At 36.0% G+C, this 21,628-nt stretch overlaps 4 protein-coding genes across 10 annotated transcripts; 2 read left to right on the forward strand and 2 right to left on the reverse strand.

The window, feature by feature from the left end:
• Nucleotides 1–373: 373 nt before the first annotated feature.
• Nucleotides 374–8,495, forward strand: LOC107419364 (pentatricopeptide repeat-containing protein At5g56310). 2 transcript variants are annotated; one of them, XM_060816864.1, is made up of 4 exons: nt 374–2,412; nt 4,712–4,925; nt 5,903–6,099; nt 8,179–8,495. In XM_060816864.1, exon 1 carries the CDS (start codon nt 483–485, stop codon nt 2,097–2,099), a length of 1,617 nt encoding a protein of 538 aa, XP_060672847.1. In that variant the 5' UTR covers nt 374–482; the 3' UTR covers nt 2,100–2,412; nt 4,712–4,925; nt 5,903–6,099; nt 8,179–8,495. The 2 variants fall into 2 exon arrangements, with proteins under 2 accessions (XP_060672847.1, XP_024929798.1); XM_025074030.3 differs by lacking the exons at nt 4,712–4,925; nt 5,903–6,099.
• LOC107419366 (kinesin-like protein KIN-14T) lies at nt 2,661–10,647 on the reverse strand. 6 transcript variants are annotated; one of them, XM_025074028.3, is made up of 12 exons: nt 10,063–10,647; nt 8,730–9,025; nt 8,530–8,613; nt 7,802–7,969; nt 7,543–7,649; nt 7,145–7,323; nt 6,179–6,340; nt 5,871–6,086; nt 5,702–5,739; nt 5,131–5,258; nt 3,328–4,747; nt 2,661–3,166 (listed from the first exon to the last, which is right to left on the reverse strand). In XM_025074028.3, the coding sequence occupies exons 2-12, from the start codon at nt 8,932–8,934 to the stop codon at nt 3,051–3,053; spliced, it is 2,823 nt and encodes a 940-aa protein (XP_024929796.2). In that variant the 5' UTR covers nt 8,935–9,025; nt 10,063–10,647; the 3' UTR covers nt 2,661–3,050. The 6 variants fall into 6 exon arrangements, with proteins under 6 accessions (XP_024929796.2, XP_024929793.2, XP_015883614.2 ...); XM_025074025.3 differs by having other exon boundaries at nt 9,986–10,647; XM_016028128.4 differs by having other exon boundaries at nt 9,597–10,647.
• Nucleotides 10,648–13,528: 2,881 nt separating this feature from the next.
• LOC107419343 (uncharacterized) lies at nt 13,529–17,378 on the reverse strand. The gene is made up of 9 exons (XM_016028101.4): nt 17,219–17,378; nt 16,901–17,042; nt 16,284–16,371; nt 16,090–16,149; nt 15,507–15,569; nt 15,218–15,418; nt 15,015–15,126; nt 14,682–14,899; nt 13,529–13,808 (listed from the first exon to the last, which is right to left on the reverse strand). Exons 2-9 carry the CDS (start codon nt 17,032–17,034, stop codon nt 13,716–13,718), a joined length of 969 nt encoding a protein of 322 aa, XP_015883587.1. The 5' UTR covers nt 17,035–17,042; nt 17,219–17,378; the 3' UTR covers nt 13,529–13,715.
• Nucleotides 17,379–18,350: 972 nt separating this feature from the next.
• LOC112491594 (uncharacterized) lies at nt 18,351–19,745 on the forward strand. Its single transcript, XM_025073425.3, has one exon. The coding sequence runs from the start codon at nt 18,558–18,560 to the stop codon at nt 19,452–19,454; it is 897 nt and encodes a 298-aa protein (XP_024929193.1). The 5' UTR covers nt 18,351–18,557; the 3' UTR covers nt 19,455–19,745.
• The last annotated feature ends 1,883 nt before the right edge of the window (nt 19,746–21,628 follow it).

The raw sequence follows: 21,628 nt of genomic DNA on the forward strand, positions 1-21,628 counted from the left end.
GATTTTCGTTTGTAGCATATTTATTTACACCATCGTAAATGCTTGTCGTGCTCAATTATACATGCGTTTAGCCATTTGTATAAGATAAATGTATAAAAAATTTATGAAGCATTTAAAAATAAATAGTTTTTATAACAAAATCCTCTCTCTCTCTCTCTCTCTGTAAGTTTGACTTTTTTTCAATATAATATATAAATATATATAAATATAGATATATATATATATATATATACACACACAATTTTGAGATCTATCAAGATCTATTTTATATTGATAGTTAAATAGTTAATAATGTGATAATAATTTTAAATCATTAATTAAACTAATATATTTAACATTTAACATGCCAAGGTAACGCGTTCCTAACCATATATACGCTTGCAGCTGGAGGTTGAAGAGTGAAAAAAATAGAATCTGGGGGAACTGGCAAGCATATTTACATATATGTATATATATATATATATAAATATGAGCAATGAGCAATGGAGATGAGCATGAGGAGGAAGTTGGTGAGGCTGAAACACATCCACCAAGCTCATGGCTTTATGGTTCCCAGAGGACTTCATCATGACACTCTTCTTCTCTCTCACTTCCTCCACCTCTGCTTTTCTCTCGGATTCTCCGCTTACGCCTTTTCCATCGTTGCGCTCGTCTCCAAATTCAAATTTATATCCAAATGCAAATCTCACTCACACACGCCCACAACTACCATATATCTCTATAACACCATGATCAGCCTGCTCCTCCCTACTCCCTCACATGCTATCTCTCTTTTCAACCAAATTCCTCATGCCGGCTTGCGTCCCGATTCCTACTCTTTCCCTTTCGTTCTCAACGCTGTTGTTCGCCTTTCCTCCCTCCCTCTGGGCGCTCAGATTCACTGCCAGACTATTGCCACTGGTTTGCACTCCCATCTCAACGTCGTCGCTGCTCTCGTCCGAATGTATTCATCTTGTGGTTGTGTTTTTTCTGCTCGGAAGCTTTTCGACGGTGTCAAATTTCGAGATGTATCTCTCTGGAACGCCATGGTAGCTGGGTATGCAAAGGCAGGCGATGCTGATAGCGCCCAGAATGTGTTCGAGCATATGCCTCTGAGGCAGAGGAATGTGATTTCTTGGACTGCCGTGATTGCAGGGTATGCCCAAATGAAACGGCCGAAGGAGGCTATCCACATCTTCGTTAGAATGCAACTTGCGAATGTGGAGCCCGATGAAATCGCATTGTTGGCCGTACTCTCTGCTTGTGCCAATCTGGGTGCCCTCCGTTTTGGGGTTTGGCTCCATAACTATATTCAAAAACGTGGATTTTCTGGACTGATTACTCTTCAAAATGCGCTCATTGACATGTATGCAAAATCCGGCAAAATAAGGAAAGCCCTGGATCTTTTTGAAATTGTGAAAGTTAAAAATGTTGTAACTTGGACAACGATGATTTCTGGCCTAGCTCTTCATGGCCTTGGACGAGAAGCCATTCAAATGTTCTCTCGCATGGAAAGTGCTCTAGTTAAGCCCAATGACGTTACTTTCATGGCCATCCTTTCTGCTTGTAGTCATGCTGGGTTGGTTGAAACGGGCAGTTGGTACTTCAACATCATGGCTTCTACATATGGGATCCAGCCGAAGATTGAACACTATGGCTGCATGATCGATTTACTGGGGCGGGCTGGTTATCTTCGAGAAGCATTAGAACTTGTTAGGAGGATGCCATTTGAAGCAAATGCTGCCATATGGGGATCTCTTCTTGCTTCTTCTAAAATACACGGTGATGCCAACCTTGGTGATCATGCTTTGCAGCTTCTGATTAAGTTGGAGCCACATAATAGTGGAAACTATGCACTTTTGTCTAATATTTACGCTGCTCAAGGTAGATGGACTGAATCTGGGATGGTAAGGAAGGTGATGAGAGATACGGGTGTGAAGAAGATGTCAGGCTGGAGTTTCACTGAAGTGAATGACACAGTTCATCAATTCATTGCGGGAGATAAATCGCATTCTGAGTTTTGTAGAATACATGATATCCTACTTACAATATATGAGCAATTGGACCAGGCTGGCAATCTGCAGGAGGAAAGCAATGGGCTGCTCAAATTTGGTGAGTGAGCATGGAGTGATGCTAGTTTTATCTTTGTGAATCTGCCATTAAATCAGTTTGAGTAACCTAGAAGACATCGTGTGACTCAATTCTGCTCTTGTGCTGAAAGAAAGATTACAATGTACATATATTGAAAAGATTGGATAAACTGTTTATGGAGAAGAGAAGAGAAGGTCAGCAAAGTGAAGGTCTTCTTGATAATCTTGTATGGTTGCCGGCCAGTTTATCAAATTGTAAAATTTGCTGCTGGACTTGAATGATATTGGATAGGACTGGAGCTTTGCTACATCAGCATATTTGTGATAGCATTTCTTTCACGAAGTATGTATCTTCCAGACTTTCTCCCCTTTTTTGGGGCTGCTGATACACTTTCATATGCACACATTATTCCTTTGTGTTTTACTTCATTTTTGTTTTCCTTTCCGATACGTTTTTTTCACTGATTAAAATCCCTAACAAAAAGAAACATCCATTTCAAACTAGTGTACATGCTGTCCATGTACAATCAAGGAATAAACATCAGACTAGTAATTAAATAAGGTTTTTCTGTACAAAAAAGGCTTTAATCCTCAAAATTGTTTAATATTATAATCTAATTGAGCGTACTGCTTACAGATGTAAATAGAAGTAATTTAATAGATAGTTACATCATCAAGGTAGCTGTTCAGAGAACCATAGGCATATTCAAAAAGTTGGAACCATTTGCTCCTTCAGTCAAAGAGTCCCAGCCACATTGGTTAGAGCTTCATAGTTTCTTGAAAAGCATCTTGATATGCCTGTATTGTTTCACATTTTTCCATAAATGGAGAATTTCTTATTTATGGTTAAGTTTACTACGTGGAATGTTGGAAATAGTAATTACAACATTGTTTACGAAGTGTTCACTCTGAGCCCCTCCCTGGTTACCATGACCATTGTGCAAGGACGTTTCGGGTCTTATGTTATTATTAAGAACTGCTTCAAAGCATTAAACCATGGAAAAAATCATGTTCGAGTCCCAAAGTTTGAAATCCCATTCCTAGAAGAGCAGTGGCCCATAAGATCTGAATTTTCTCTTTAAAAAGGTGGTAAATTCCTGGCCAAAAAATAGAGCAACATAGAAATGTAAGATCATGAACCATTTTTTTTTTTTTTTTTTTTTAAGTTTTATATTTTCCACTCATTCTGTCTGAAGTTATTTATGCTTGAGAGAATAGAATCAGAAACCACCTTTATTTAATAGCTTTTGAGTCTTACCTGAGTTCTTGGTATTATCTTTTGATTTCACCATTGTAGTAAACAGGTCTTTTGGTTTCGATTTGCCTGCAAATAACCCTCTTTGGGATCTCATTTCGAGTATGCTGGGTTTTGATCCCACTGCTGAGCTCTGATCTAAGTTGTCCAAGCCTTCTTTTTTACCTTCTTTCAAACCCATATCAGCAGGCACTTGTGGAGAGTGTGGTTCTTGTTCTGATTTTGAGATTGACAACCCAGAATCTTCTCTTGCATCCAACATTCTATAATCAACATCATTTTTAGAATGTTGACTCCTTTCACTGTTGTTTGACCAAAAATAATTTGAACATTCTCTTTCATCCTTTGCTTCTTGCATTTCCACACACTTGTTGATGGGATTATTATCTTGATTGGGACTATCAGTTTTGCTTTCTTCCATTGACTGTCCATGTAATGAACCTTTTGCATGCTTTATTATGTCTCCATCAGTTTTATCTGATGCACATATCAAATCACACCTTGAGTCCTTATTCACAAAATCCGCCAGAATTGGAGCTGTATCGATTTTAGTTATTCTTTGTATAGACCTTCCAGATCCCTTCATATTGACACCCTTCAGTTTTTCAAGGTTGGAAATATTTTCCCTTTCATTCTTATAATAATGTTCTTTCGCATCTTGCAATTTGTCTTTTTTCTGTCCATTACATGTATGTTTCTTCTCTGGGACAGGAATTGCTAAAACTCGTTTACTCTGATGAGAACTACCACTGATGGTAGGTTCCTTCTTATGTAACCGAAGCCAATTGTCAACCTTCAAATATTTTGCAGAGCTACAGTTATTAACCTTTCTATTTCCACACCCTTCATTGTTAACGAGGGAACCATGTACTGAACTCTCTGGTGATGTTTCTTGTTCCGGGAATACTATCTTTTTAATGTCATACTCATCTTGAGTGTATTCTGTTCCATTATCTGCACTACTTTCCACATTCAGACCCATCAAACAGCTAGTTCTGGAAATACTGCAATCTGAATTGTATGCTGAAGTGCACTTTACAGGGAAACCCACAGACTCAGCACGAGACAGTGGCCTTCTCCGTCTTGCAGTGGTTTTGGCTTTGTCTTCCAAAAGTTGGTGATTTATTCCAGATTTTCCTCTGCTGCAAAAAGTTGGCCTCATAAATCTTGGCACCTGCAATATGGTGGCTGCTATGTTATCTGTAGTTTTGTTCCTCATTCTTTCAGCATTATATTGATTCATTTCAATAAACGAATGGGAGGCATCTGGTTCTTCATTTGAAGATGGGGCTGTCCCCATCAAATTTTCTAGTTCCACATGTAACTTCTTGATATTATTCATAATATCTTGGCGCTCATCTTCAATCATTTTCATTTTTTGCTGCAGATTCATCATCGCATTTTCCTTCTGCTCTCTCTCTTCCTGATATCCGAGGTTAAATCAAATGGCCATTGTTAGCGTGGATCAAATTTAGAAAAAGACAAAGCAACTTTCTGCATCAGTTTAGATGAGGTTATAAGAGTACTTGTAGGCTAATGCAAACCATCAGGAACCAAGTAAAGTGTTCGACCACTCCTGAATGTTGTTATTCATCCATTCAGTAAGTACAATCCAACACCAAAATAATCAGTGGATAAATTGCACTAATGTTTTAAATGAATTTTTGTTTTAAATGACCAAAAAGTCAATTATTGTGACATATATGTCTTTGGCCAGAACAAAGATTTGAATTAGCTATTATGTTTCAATAAGTTTACTAAGTTACGTATGAGTTTATAGAAGTAACATAATTTATTTTCACTTACAGCAGAATCAAGCATTCCCAGATGAATGCTTCTCACCCTTGTTGCGAAATTTAAAGAACATATTGTCTCACACAGATCTTCTTCTTTAGGACTGACATGAACTAGCATCAGAGACTTTGAATCCTCTCCTGAAGATAAAAAAATATGCAGAATCAAGTGAAGAGTATAGAATAAGATACCCTTTTATTTTTGGTGCTAACAATTAACAAACAGATACCTTCTAGAAGGAACAAATTAGCACAACATCTTTTCAATGTTATGAATTATTATAATACTCTTAACTTTGAAGCATATGGGAACTGTTTTTAAGTTATAAATTGCTCTTTATGCTAAAAGAAATAAATATAAATAAAGTTACTTTCTTAATTTCTCCAATTAATTAATTTAATTTTCTGTAAAGTCAAATACTTGGTGGCATACACCATTAAATTAACAACATGTCATCCCCATATGTACCCTGTGTGTGTATATATATATATATATATATACACATTAAGTTGGACTGTTGTTGTTACCAAGTGTTTCATTGAACAAAAATAGATAATGTGATTGAGGGAAGAAATATGATTACCAAGGGAATCTTTAAGAACCTGTGTCAACTTGCTGTTCCTATAACCGGATGCAAAAAAAGTTGTTAGTCAGTGCATACTTTCTAAGACTCAAAGAGCCCAATAAGTTAAAAAATTTCTTTGTTGTTTGTTATTTTCTTTTTATGATGATTGAAGAATGTTGGGAGTTACCTGTAAGGTACATGGCCATTTTTCTTTTGAAGGGCATTGATGACATCTCCAAGAGCTGAAAGCGACAAGTTGATGGCTTTTCCTTCATCAAGTCTTCTACCCCATGCCTTTGTCTTAAGCACACGCTCACTTCCCCCAAGGTCGATTAACCAAACTTTATTTGTTTCTCTACGCCTCTCTGGAGCATCATAACATGTGATTGACAAACGAATCAAGCTGTAGAAAAAAGGTAGAACAAGCAATCCTAAGTTATTTCGTTTGCTTTCTAAGTTTTCCTACATTACATATAACAAAGTTGGTGAAAGTACCAGTGTGATCTGCTTGATTTAGTGTTAGAATTTGTAGAAGCGGTTGATCTGAATCGGCATCCTAATCTATATAGCTTCATAGCTTGATTGAAGTCATTCACTTGAATAGCCACAAGGTTGTCGATTTCAACCTCACCCCTTAAGTCTGTTCGAATTGAAAGGCTGCTCAGGTAAAACAGAAATTTTCAATGATCTCAAACTAGTATCTAGGCCTTAATTATGCCAATGTAATGTACAATAACAATCACTTGTATTGGCTCCTCTTTGTTGTTACATATGGCTTATGATAAGTTAACTAGTACATGTACTTTTTTTCTTTCGAAACATAGAAAGTGGTATTCACAACTTGCTTATGTAAGTCAAACAACATAAACATTGGGGGTGAACTTAACTTTTTGACATGCTTCTGAAGCCTCTTCAACTTCCAGTCATCTTTATAAGGTGAAGAAAAGAGGTTAGATGATTAACTCGATCAACTATTTTATTGGCAAGCCCATGATAATACCAGCACTACTGACACTAAACAATTAATAATTGGGGAATTCTTAAGAATTTTAGAACCAAAAATGTCTTGATTGTATATTATAAACAAGGATGCATCATATGAAAGTTGCTTGTGTGAGAACATTAGAGTACAATCTTTTAAGATTCTCTGCACTTCAATTTAATGCATACAGAAGGTGAATTATGGGGCTTATGAGTCCGGATCAATTCCAAACATCTAATACAGTGTGGTGGAAAAATGTATAACTGATCAAAATAGATTATAGCAATGGAAAACTCCAAAATTGTCAAGAGTGTTGTAACAAATATACAAAAATATATATGCATATGCATCTGTTTATTTATATGCATATAACTGCATAGCTTTTCCATGGTGTGGACATTTGCAAGTTTTTTAACTTGTGAATGCACCTCTATCCTCAAAAGGATAGGTGTTGTTTTGGATTATAACTGCATACTCACCATGGCGGCATAGAATCCATTGCTTTCACTGGATGAGGGACAAGCAAGTCCTTGAGATTTCCTAAGTAAATCTCAAGCATACTGAAACTGAAGAGAAACGCATGGTTGCTATTGACTGCTTGCTTAAAAAGTGCTTCAATTGCACGTGGCACGACTCCTGGGAAATTAAGAGTACCTTCCTATGAAATTTATGCCAAAAAAGGAGTAGAGTCAGAAAGATTCTTTCTACTTATTTAACTGAAACATGATCGGCCAATACAGGACATGCAGTCTTTGGCTGCTATATATTCAGTCATCTAGTGTGTCATTTTTCCCTAAAACATGACTTTCTTTTTTTGCTATATCGTGGAAATTGAGCATTGTGTGGTAAACCCATGATGGCGGCAATTGGTCCTCACCATGGTGAAGGTTTTTCCAGTTCCAGTCTGTCCGTATGCAAAAATGCATGCATTGTAGCCATCCAGGGCCGATTTGATGACTGGCTCAACTTCTGAAAAGACTTCATCTGAAAGTTACAACTACCAAATTCTCAGTTAAAACACAGAGTCGGACAATCTGGATGAGTTATTGGCACATGCAAGGTGGCTGGTTACTTATTAGCCATGAGAAAATAGAAGAAATGACTTGCAAACAAAAAACTAAATGCACTGCAAGCACCTTGGGACGAATCTGCACCGAAAACCTTGTCAAAGCTGTAGGTTTTACCCTTATTATCAGCGAGCTTGAGAAGAACATTACTTGAGTCCAAAGCAGAAAGAGGTCTAAAATGGCCAAAATTCTCCTCTGATGTGATTGGTCTGATGCGACAAAATACACGAATGTTTCCTGCAAAGCCAATTTTAGTGAGCATATTATTTTCATTTTAATCATGGCCTTCATTCCATTACTTATCTGATAATCTGATGGTATATATATATATATATATATATATTTGGGCAAGATTAAACTCATTAAAACTATGTCTAGATTTGAACTCTGGACCTGGAGATGTAGCCTACAAATACATAATCTGATTGGTATATGTGTTTATGCAGGCGCAACTGTGTGTGCTTGCGCACAAGCTATCTTGAATAAAAGAAGGGAATCATACTCGTGGAAAGAGGAGCATTTGCGAGGGTTTACAAGAGTGAACATCAAACAGATAAATTCTAGATGGTAATAAAAACGCCGATTATATCACATGTTTTTAGAGACTATACTTGATCCATCTGACACCTTGAACTTGGCGATATAGCAAATAAAATAGGCCATTATTGCTGGTGTCTGTGTATGGTTTCCTTTTTGGACTGAAAACTTGGACCTTCTTTTGTAAGAACACTTGAAGTGCAATGTTTACTTTCAGTTTAACACAGATAGTTAATAGTTTTTAGTTGAAGATGTCTAACCTTTCAAGTCCAGAAGGTCATTTAGGACCTGCCTTCTCTGTGCGTTGAGTTGATTTATGTGGGAAGTCAAGAAAGCAAGTTCATCTGTTAACAGGGAACAGAAAAAGTGACAGGCCAGTGACGAGTGGTCAACATTTTTACATGGACATGCAGCTGCTGACACTCACAGGCACACAATATATAGAAAGCCTAGGATTTACCTTCAATGTTTGGGATGAGACTGCTCATATCATCATCTTTTTTCTCTAAGGAATCTCTAATTGTTTCAGAGTGTGAAATTTCATATGGTAGGCTTTTTATGATATCACAAACAGATTTGACCCAGCTAGATGTGAGATGTGACTTCAGGCCTAAAAGGGAATGGATTGTTTCATCAAGCTTGTGTACAGATTTTCTGGGGTCCATGGCATTTTCTTCCGAGGCTCTTTAAAATTTTGAAGGTGGTAGTAAGAATTGTATTCCTGTTTAATGTCTATATCTGCAACTGCACAGTTTCCTGGAAACAAATAAAAAAATGTACAAGGAATTCAATTTATAACAGGGGAATACATTACCAAGTATTATTATTTTGAAATGCTGTTTTGTGCTAAAACTATCAAAATGCATAATGGAAAAGAATGATTTCTAAATAGCAGAGAGACGGCACATTATCTGAAATCTCTCTCTCTCTCTCTCTCTCTTTCTTCTTGGTCTCTCAATAATCAAACAAGTTCATTGACCATTTTTCTCTCTGTGAATAAAATTGATGGAAATAGAAAGCAACATAGAAAGAGAGAAGTGAAGTGCGATCGCTAAGGAAGGTCGTGAATGGTCACACTTGTGTGTGAAGAAACATGATCTAACTTGGATTTTTAATACAGAGAAACCATATGCAAAGGCAAAAGCAAATTTCAGTAAAAAGGGACAACAGCTAGTATTCACTGATAATCGAATTTCTAGTTTGGAAAACTGAAGCATCCATTGAAACATGGAATTATTAGTTTGGAAAGCAGAGACTTGAAACCATTACCTCAGAGAAGTGTAATCCAAACAAAAAAAAAAAAAATCTAGCTCAAGCAGAATATGACCTTTAACATCACAGCTGATCCTACAGAAGAAGAAAATTTTTGGGGGTTTGAAGAAGATACACCATGAAAGTTGATAAAGTAAAATATGCATTTGCAAGAAGCCATTGTGGACCAAGACATGGTCAACTGAAGGAATCAGGGCGCCCCAGCTTATGTATAATCCAGTCAAAACCTTTGAACGAGCCAATTCCCATTTCAAATAAACTGGGTTGAATAATATAACTGGGAATATTTATTTGTTTATATATTTTCTCTTGGAACAAGGAGGAGTTGAATTGGTGGAGGGATTGTTACAGAAAGAGAGGAGATGGGAAGGAGGGAGAGAGGGAAAGTGAGGAGGAAAACTTAGTAGAAGGAAAGAATTATGAATTATGAAGACGTAGCCGTACCAGCAGTAGCAGTAAAAGGGAAAAAACAGAGATGGAATGCAAAAGCCCCATGTGCATGTGAAAGCAAGGTGAAGCACCTGGTGAAACTACATTCATTTCATATGTTACACAATACTGGTCATGATTGTTGGATTTTAGCTTCTTGACAAAATAGCTTGGCTATCTCCGCAGAGCAGACATGAGAGAGGGGGAGAGAGAGAGAGAGAGAGTGGCTGTTGGTGTTGGGGGTTGGTAAGGGGCCCCATGAAGGTATATATGAAATATGTATATATTATCGGATCCATCCCCATTAGAACAACCAACCCGTAGGCCATAATAGCATTAGCAATTTATCACCAGCAACCGCAAGTAATAAGGATCGATCAGATGGTACTTAAATTGAGTTTTGACATTTTCCCATTATTGCCAATTGCCAGTATTACCAATACAGCTCTCCGACCACCATATTCCACCATTCTCCATTTTGGTCCCCATATGATACTCTCTCTCTTATGTATGTTTGCATACTACGCCAAATATTCACCAATCAATGGACCAAAGAAAATTCCCTTCCAACTTATGATGATGACCCGGGAAGACAATAAATTAATACTTTTAAATCATATTTACTTGCTTTTGTAATGAATAACAAATAACCGACCAGTTCGGAGTTTAGAAATTAGAATGAATGTGACCTGTTCACTGTGGAATAATATTTGTTTTGGGGGGACAAGTTATATTAATTGTGTCTACATTATCAGTTCCGAGTTGTTTAATATATTTGTTGACAAAATTAAGGAAGGTGTCATGGTGATGAAGAATCTGGTAATAAGGGCATTATACATACATACATACATATATATATATATATATAGGAGGAATCATTCACTACCAGCTAGCTATATAGCGTTTTATTTGGAATATAAAATTTGACACAGTAGAGCAGCACAAGAGGTAAATAGGAATTAGGAAGGAAAGAGCAGCTAAATCTGAATCTGAACCTGATGGATGATATTTTGTATTTGTTGGTTAAGATGTTACAGATATGACCCACCACTCCAGTAGCACGTTTAAATAAAAGGGACCACCTGCATCATAAAGCTTGAGTCATTAATTGGGATTGCCTGCAGCCTACAGGAAAGGAACAGCTTCCTACTCTATTTATACTTATAATATTATATTATTAATTTCTACTGCTGCAAAACTGCTGCCAATGATATAATATATTCATTCTATATATATATATATATACATACACCAGATTAATCATTATTATTATTATTTTTTTTTGGTAAAAAGGTTAAACACGATCTTACAAATACCTAAACATCACCAAATTAGATTTAGGTGCAGACTCGGCAACTGCAAGACTTTCCCTAATTGTCTGCAATCTATATAACCTACATATACCTTACAACCAATATTAACGCAATTAGGTGAGAGTTAGCATTAGCTACCATACCCCATCGCTCTCAACTCTCTATCAACTTTATATAAATAACCTAATAAATTCTCGTATATATTTTATACTAACCATGAAGAGCTAATATGCACATATTGCATATTGGATTTTACTATAAAATGCAAGTACACCGGTTAATTATATTTAATCCAATAGTTATATCTAATTTGTATTGATTTGTATCATATGTAATTGGATTGCATAACTTATCATGATTGTTGAATCATATATAATTGATCGGATATATTTTTGATACTGAAATCATAATCGTATTTTATAATAAAATTATAAATATATAAAAAATTATGGTGAAATTATCTTAGTACATGAAAAGAGAGGAACATGATTTCTTGGACATTTAGCAAGATGATTGGCTTAATGATCTTAGCAAAATGAGATGACTTCCGTTGGCATCTTGCAAGATGATCAGCTACTAGTCTTAATAAGGTGACTAGCTAGTCGATACCAAATGGAATGACTTTGAAGATCAAGTCAAATACTGGAGAATTGTATACCAAACACAAGGAGTTAATGGAATATTAGACCATAAGTACATTGTGTACTTGATTTCCTTAATAACAGGAGGTTGAGGGAAGTTAAATGCTATGAAAAAGATACTCTCCCTTATTTCACGTAACAGAAAAACTATATCCTCCACATCTACATAGTAAGCAGGTTATGATCTTTATCCTCGTATAATGAGAAAAGCAGTTCCTTTATTCTCATGTAATCAAGGCATCATATTGAATGCCTGACTTATAAATAGAAGCAAATTTTCACTTGTGTGAGGGGACAAAGAAAGCTTAAAGATAGGCTTACGAAAGGAGATTTTCTAAAAGTTTACTCAGTATTATCAATAGAAACTTTTATTTATTTTTTTTCTCTTTTATTTTTAAATTTTTAAGTTTTTCGATTGTATTTAATTCGATCCAATTTTTTTTCCAAAACATATAATATTTATAAAATGTGAATATCCACGAATTATTAATTTGTAATTCATATTTTCATCATGTAAAAAATATTATATATAAATAGATGAATGATTAAATGGGAATATAATCATGTGTCAAATACTAAATGGTCAAATTAATTAATGATTTAAAATTAAAATCTTAATTTACAAATAATAACTTTTAATAACTATTACATCAATATATGTCTAATATAAAATGAAAATTATGTTCATAATAAATCAAAACTACGTATAGATATCAGGAGAGAAAATGTTGTGGTGGGCATTCGTGCTGGTGGTCTTGTAAGCGTTTGCTAATGTGGCACCAAATTAAAAGAATGAGGGTTGGGTGGTCTGGTGGGTCTCTAACAAGATTTAAAATATATATATATATATATATATAGAGTTATGTTGGGAAAAGAACGTTCGTTTCCTTCTCAAATTTACTCAAATCCAGCTGCAATTTCTCATCACATTCCTTCTTCCTGTATACCAAACCACCACCTCAACCATCGGTATCCTTATCCTTCCTTCAATACTTGTGGGTTATCACCATTTTCCAAGCTTCAGTAGCAACTGAGGACGGGAAGGACTCTTTCCTTCATTCGCAAACTCCATTTCAAATGTTTGTTTGAGTTTTGTGGTATAAGATTTAGCAAATACTTCTGTTAATTTGTAATTCTTGATCATTTACTGTGATTAGAAAATAACTGCTTTAATCAGTTATCTACGTCTGCTTTTGTAGGTATATAACATGTATGCTTTTGTCTGGTGGGGAGGATGGATGATGAAAATAAACAAATCTATAGAGGGAAAATGTGCAGAGGGAAAGCTCAAATTTTGTGGATGGTTATTTATGACTTTAACAGGAAAGTAACAATTTCTAGTGGTTGGAGGAGAGAAGGGTTCCAAGATGACAGAAAAGGGAAGCCAGAGATGTCGGAAACAAATAACAATATCCAGTTAGAAATAACCGAGGAGATGTAGCATTCATACGCATGGACAATCACCGTAAAAACCAAGCAGCGATAGCACCATAGGAAAACAGAGGATCCAGTTCCATCCATATCAAGCCCACTACAGTATCTCTCTCTCTCTCTCTCTCTCTCTCTCTATATATATATATATATATAGACACACACACATCAAATACGAGAAACACTATCGAATTGCATTATTGCCAACATAACAAAAAAGCTCTCAAGCATGTGAACAAAAAAATATTACAAGGTACCTTTCATCCCAAGGAACTAATATAACAATCAACATTTTACTAATGCATTGTACAGAGCATCGAGCACCACAACAAATAGATATTATCTAGCATAGATAACAAATCAAGACTCCTGAGGTGCCTCAAATCTCGTTGGAGTGTCAATTCCCATCATGCAGCAGATGCCTGATATTAAGATTATAAGCAAAACAATGCCCTGAAGCATCACAAAAAACATTGTTAGAACTCTACAATGATCATATACAAATACAAAGACCATACAAATCCACTAAACAAACAATATTACAACATAAAAACGTTCAAAGTGTCTTAACCATCAAGGGTAAGGAGGAAAAGCAACCAGCAAAGACATCTTTTCAATGAACCACCTAAGATAGGTTTCACTAATGACCATACATACTAGATGTCTTTGGTGTCTTAGGTCGTAGAAAGAATCTTGGCAACTTATATTTTGGAGTATGACTTGTTAAGCTGTTAAAAAATGGGTTCAACTATGCAAATCAAACTAAAACAGTATACAGTGAACAGATCTCTTTACTGGCCCATGTGCTGCATTAGACTATTTTTACTGTAGTCCAATCAAAATGAGCCTAACGTAAAACTGATCGGACTAAAGTTAAAACAGTCAGTCAAATCCAATTAGTCCCATTCACAGACAGGCCCTATGTGCATGGTCATACAATAGCAGAACAGATATTAGGTCATACATATGCAGTGTACTAAAACAATAGAAATGGGGCTTAACAGGGTACTAGCACAAGACTGGTTAGACAATTAAACTCTAATAAAATGTTGAGTTGGTAAAACCCTTAAAAAGTGAGTTAATTTTGTATCTCAAACAAATAGTTAACCTCAACTGGATCATCAAATAAATATGTTACTTATACAAGGAAATTAAGTTATACAAAATGTCTTATTGGCTTCGTAGTCACCCATGTAGCCTCCCATGCAAATGAAATGGAGAAGTTAACTTCTCTGACTTTGTGGACTTTGGGCATAGCAAACAAATAGACACCAGATGACAATAAAGTGCACACATACTGAACACCAATATAAGACAGCTACTTACAACAAAAAGTCCTTCCAGAAGAGATGATTTGATCTGACAAACTTCATCACAGAATGTAGAATTGGCCGAACTGTTTCCTGAGGCACTTTCAGCCAGAAACCTTTCTATTTCCCGATGAGAAGGATAATGAATTGAAGCAAAAGGATCTGTAACATAGAGAACCACATATTTTGCCCCAGATTGATCCACAGAATTAATAAGATCACCCAAAACTTCACCTGCACATTTAGTGAAAAAGATGTAAGCTCAAACAGATATAACCTATTTCATCAATCAAACACAATAATCAATTATATTTAAAGATAACATGTGGAGAGTAACAACTTAACATACTCTCCGAAAGTGATTGCTCAGCTTCTTTTACAGATTCAGATCCTTCATGGCAGAACACAATCAAATCTACTCCCCCCTTTGTTCTCTTCTCCATCCTCGACCACAGATATTCCTATTCATTTGAATGGGGAAAAAGGACATCAGATCTTTGTCACAGACCCCAAAATTTTACAATACCATTTACAATAGTCAAAAAGATTTACATGGACTGAGTGCAGGTTTTCAAGTTTCTGAAAATTTCCACCCACTGGAGAGCAGGACTGTGAGAAAGTAACATTAGTGAATATAATATCTGGCCCACAAATCTCTGTAAACCCTGCAAGCAAAGAATTTGCCATTGTCTCCTCCTCCGATGCAGCAATGTACGGGAATGCCATTGAAAAATTAGATCTTGAATAGGCGACCTACTTGAGATTACAGTAGGGTAAATGAACAACTCATACAAAATGTCTACCCAAACTAACCACAAACAGTTGGGAAAACTCTTCTTACCTTAAGCAAGTCCACTAGACCCCCATCAGCATGTTTCTTTGCATAAATATCTGAAGATTGGAACTACAGACAACAAAGGGAATATCAAGTTAGGCAATGAAGTTGCATTGTCTGAAATGCAAATAACATCTTCCTCTTAAATAAGGTTAAGTTTTACAAGCAGGCATCATACGAGCTCTTAACCCTCCATTTGATTATTGGATATAACCATGGTTATAAAGGTTTCTAGATTGTCTGCTATTGAAAATCCAATTTTAAATTTTATTGTTTCACTATTTTTGTGCTTTACAAGAAGGAAGGGTAAATGCATAAGAACATAAAATTAGCTAGGAAAAACAAAATATACAAGGGTTGGGCATCTGCTAGTTCAATAAGCAAGGGCAGCCATCACAGAATAAGAATTCCGCATCTAGTTAACAAAAACAGTAAAGCCAAAAAGAGATTCTAAATTAAACTACAAGAATGATGATCTAAGAATTTCTTAGTATACAATAGTCTGTCTTTCAATTCCCATTAAGGATCCACAAAGATCAAGCATATAGGATGACTAAACAATTAAAGATGACATGTTAAACATTCTCACCTCTCTACCAACAAATACAAGAGCCAGATCCACAGGTTGCTTCAGTTTGTTCCCTGAGCACTAGGCATAAAGGGAAAAAAAAAAATTACATATGTATATATATATATATATATAAGGCAAATAAGACAATATGATAAGATCAAACGAGTGCAATAACAGCAACTAAATGGCACAATAATAGGAAATTAAAGTACCACTATCTTTGACCAGCCTCCTTCAGATAGAACAGACTTTGCAAGGTCCTTTGGAGTGATGGTCTGATAATTTACAGCAGCCTCCAGTCTGTCATCGGAAACAATGTGATCACACATTATAACATAATTAAAGATTGGATTTGTGGTAGCAATGAAACAGAAAATAAGGAACAAGCACAACAATGAGTATAAAATGTGGATACAAAAATTGCCTAATGAGAAAAAAGATACGTAAAAGGAACGCATATATATGAGTATATAATTTAGAGTGCTTCCAACCATGGAAGGTATGACAGGTTAATCATACACGTAAACAATGGGAGAAGTAGGCTATAGAGACGGGGAATATTTTAATTTGAAGGGGTTTCATGTCAATCTTCCTATAAAGTAGCCTAACGCAATATTATCAATGTCAATTTTGTGCATTTGACTTAACAGAGAGATAACTAGGAACTGGAATTTAATTGTTAGGAAACACATAAAGGAATCACATTTAGGAGTCAGTATAGCACTGAATATGCGCGAATAAGCACGCTTCATAACTCTAAAAGTGAATCAAGGCAAGAAATTTGAACAGGTACATAATAAATGAGAAAAAAATGAAAAAAAATCCGTACCCTGGATGATGATGATGGTAATGAGGCGACCACAGAAAAGCAGGCACCGTGGAAGAAAATGAAAACACAGATGGAATAACTGCGGCAACAATCAAAGCCCGCAACAAGATGAGCAAGGGCATAATTGCCTCCATGTCTGGTCCTGCACGGGAAATCCAGAGGATGAACAGTGTTGAAATTTCCCAAATATAACCATAGCTAAGTGACAGATTGCTAAATCTAAAAGCAAGGTTGATTAAACCAAATCAAATCAAACAAACAAACAAAAAGATGAATTTTTCCGCAAGTTGAATAGGTTGATAGGGTGTCAGATCTTACCTGAGACGAGGAATTAAGAAATAAGAAGCCAAGCAGAGCTTATGGAGGAGTAAGGGCTGGTTTATTTTTGTGTTTGAAGGGAACGAGATGACCAGCAGGAGACTGGAGAGGAGAGACAGATGGTTGATTCGATCTCAATCTCAAAACACAATTACTCAATTCCTGGAACGGTTGATTTCGTTTCTGTAACATTGGATTGGACAAAACAACAGTGGCCCAAAATAATGTGGGCCTAGGGTGGACTATAGCTCGATATTTTGTGGGCCTATGTAGGATTAGGCCTAAAATTGTTCCTCATAAGCCCAGCACTTTCCTTCCCAGCCAGCATACATATTCTCTAACGATGGAGGGAATCATGGTTATGAGAAAATATTGTAGCCATGTCGTCCGTAACTTTCCAATGTATCATATGCAACCTAAATTCAACTATATATATATATATATATATATATTCATGCTCATTTGCAACATCACACCTGAATTTTGCTACTAGATAATTTTGACCAATTATCGCATATCTATAAGCAAGTGTGTGTGGCTATTACCAAAATTAAGCAACGGGCGTGGCCACAGAGCAGCGAACTGACTGCCCCCTTCCAATTGCCTTTCTTCGCTCATAATAAAATAAATATGTGAATCCTATACGAAATATTATATATATATATATATATATATTATATATATTTTGGTTGAAATACATAAAATATTATTTAGTGTTCATGATAAGGGGCATTTTATATCACATCACACTTGCATAGAAAAGTTAATTTAAAAAGGTTAGTTTGAGGGTAAATAAATGGTCTTAATATATATCTCTATCTCAAGTCTCGACCGATTCTAGAAAAAGCCCTTAATTAATTAATAAGAGGATACCTTTTCAATTAATTGATACTCAATACAGGATAATAGCTATTATCTTTGCAGGAGCAGCTGACCTACGACGAAGAAAAAGAAGTGTGATCGCATTAGAGCCTAGAGAGGAAGAGATACATACTAAAACTTGTGAAGCCTCCCGCTTTTGTCATGTGAATGGTATAAATTAAGGGTATCGATATTTATATCTCTACTTACTTCTAATGTATATCTATTTAGTAGTATTTAATACTGACATGTGTACATTTTCATATCCAACTACTATCTATGCCTCTCACCGCTCCCATTCACTGCCTTCACGTTTTACAGTGAACAACCTCACCTCTCTGGCTGTCCTATATTTCGTCTTCTTCAAGAACCAACTGCAATTTCATTTTCAGCATCTACCTAACTGATCTAATCTACCACCTTCTTATTTCAGTCATGCAGTAATACCTAATAGATAGCTAAGTAATCGATCGATCCCATGAAAGATCTGTCCTTTTTCCTGCTCAAGAACTCTTTAGGAGGCAAGATGAAGAAAGGCATGAGAAACCTTTGCAACGGGGATACCTCCACCTCTACCCTCAACCAGCAAAACAACTCGGCCTTGGCTGCTGCCACATGTCCACTTCCTAATTTAAATTTGGATACTGATATTGATATTGATCACAATTCATCAGCAGAAAAAAGTAGCAGTAGCAATCCTAATAGTACCGGTGCAGCAGCTGCTCCGGCTCCAACACTGGAGGAAATGATTTTGAAGTTAGAAATGGAAGAGGCAAATGCGAGACAAGCAAAGATGATCAAAAAGTACTGTAAGGGGCGGGAGGGAAGGATGTCCTGCGTCAACAGCAATAATATTATTAGCAATTCCTCCGACATTTTACTGTCTGCGAGGAATGCTTTGAATCAGTATCCTCGCTTCTCTCTGGATGGCAAGGATGCCATGTATCGCTCTTCCTTTAGAAACTCTGATGATACTATTAAGCCCAGCAGAAAATCGGTGTGCTGTGATTTTCGATCGGGATCCAAATTATTAATGCAGCAGCATCCTCCGATTGATCATGATTATTTGCAATATTCATCATCATCGTCAGCAGCTAAACTAGTACCAATTACTACCGCTACTACTACTACTACTTTAGCGGGGGAGAGAGTGAAATGGTGCAAACCAGGCGTGGTAGCCAAGTTGATGGGGCTAGATGCCATGCCAGTTCCAGTGCCAGTCAAACTAAATACCAAGGAAAAGCTCAGCTCTCTCTTAAAAACACACAACCTCGTGAGGACGAGGGCCCAAAGGCAACCTATGCAGACTGCTACTGCTACCGTAGCAGATGATCATAGAACCGGTTGGCCGTCAACCCACCCCTACTTTTTTTAATTCATTTTGCTTTCTTTTTATTATTAATTGTGAGTAAAACTAGCTATCTGTTAATTACCTCCATATATCATCCTCCTTGGAAAATTATTTTTATATAGTTTGTTTCCAATTAACTATTAATTTTTGTTGACAAGCACATGTAGGTAGTGTGTTCTTGTTTTTATCTTCAATGCTTTTTTTCTGTTTTTCCTTTCTCAGTTCTACTTCATAACTTCTCATATTCCAACTGAAATAGTTGATCAGACAATTAATTAATAAATTAATAAACTCATTCTAAAGAGATTTTCATTCTGGCTTTTTGTGCTTGCTTTGTAAATGCCGTTCGGATTTTGCTCAATTACTTAATTTATTTTGTTTGTTGCGTTTGACTTAAAATGGGTTTATTGTTGCCGTTCGGTTTTGTTTTTGATCCATGGTTGCTTTGATTCGATTTACACAATATTTTATCCAAATCAAATGTGTGTGTATATATATATATATATATATATGTATTATTTTTAAAAAATAACAAAATATGATATTTGATTTTCTTAAATGATTCAGTGATATTTCACCAAAAAAAAAAAAAAAAAAAGATCAAATTGAACCGAGGCACCCCACTAGAATTAAGGTTCTAGTTCATTTGTGGATTTTTTTTTTTTTTTTTTCGGTGAATCTGGTTCGTTTGGTGTTGCTATAATTTAGAGGTGGAAAAAAAGAATGAATTCATGGATTTTGCTTTTGTATCATTCGGTGAGCCTAGTGTCACGGATTTGCTCACTAGAAGTGAAAGCTCTCTTCTAGTTGCAACAAAGGGTCGGAATAGTAACTAAGGTCGGAAAAAAAACCTTTTGCTCACTAGAAGTGAAAGCTAAGTAAAGAATACTAGAGCACAAAAGAGAGTTTGGGAGAATGAAAGTATATTGCTTAGAAGAGAGCTTTACAAGTGAACGTGTGGATTCTTGGTTCTTGGTTGTTCATCCTACAAATGAGGGTTCACCTCCTTTATATAGAGGGCTTGGCACGTAGTACGAGAATATAACATTCTAGACCTTGCACATTTGGCACTATCCTGGATAAGATTCTAGATAATTCTCCTAGATATTTCTATGGACTATTTTAGAAAGCCATCTTACTACATGATCCTAGAATGTTCTAGGTACATACGTTCTAGATTGTTCTATAGTATTCTAGAACCTTCCAGAGATCTCTTGAGTCATCTAAAACCTTCTAGACTTCTCTTGAATCATCTATAACTTTCTAGAATTCTCTTACCTAGAAGCTTCTAGAATCTTCCGGACTCCTCCAGATTTCTCTTGAATTATTATGAATTCTCATGGAGAGTCTTGAATATTCCGGATAAGCCTCAAAGATTCCTCCATATTCATGCGGAACGTGACACTAGGCCTTAAGAGAGTGGAGTCGTTAAAACTGGGTTGAGACATTTCGTATTTCTTCACCTATGACAGAGATCAAAAGAATGTATGAAAGTTTGCATTTTCCTTTTTGGTCAGTATAGAAGTTTGCATTTTTTTTTTCTATAAAATTAACTGAAAATGCTAATGAATTATTAAGATTACAAATTAATAGGAAAAATGTGAATTCCTAGCTAGCTTAGTACACATAATTAAGTAGGTCATCTATGCATGTTTAAAAGCTGGGTACGTATAGCTTTGTTAAGCTGTAACGCTAATTAATGTATTTAATTTGTACACCTGATGGTCGTGTATCTAGCAGCATGATCAGGTACATATACCAGCTAAATTAATAAGTTTGCTGAAGAAATCGAATGCAGACGATGGGGGCATATGAAATATGCGCATCAAGTTTCCCACATGATAACCAATATTTAATCAAGTTTCCGAACGCGATTTAAGTCTTTCAGGCATCACAAATAAGTTGGTAAGATGCTTAAACTCTGGCCAATATGGCAAAGGTTTAAGCACCGCCATGGTTTGGGTTGGTACATGAATAAATGTTTGCAAGCGGCATTCTGGGTATGAGAATATAGATAGACAGCGCCCAGCGCCATGGTATGGAACAAACGCAGCTGCAGTGAGCACCGCAGACTTTAAAATTGGGTTTGAGACGTGGAGCCTGCTTTGAGATTAAATGCAACTAATTATATCATCAATGACAATAACAAGAAGCAATGGTGCTTAGCAGAATCACTATCCATTAATTATAATCCCACA

The sequence above is a fragment of the Ziziphus jujuba genome, chromosome 4 (assembly GCF_031755915.1).
Source record: "Ziziphus jujuba cultivar Dongzao chromosome 4, ASM3175591v1".
In the NCBI taxonomy this organism is placed as follows: domain Eukaryota; kingdom Viridiplantae; phylum Streptophyta; class Magnoliopsida; order Rosales; family Rhamnaceae; genus Ziziphus; species Ziziphus jujuba.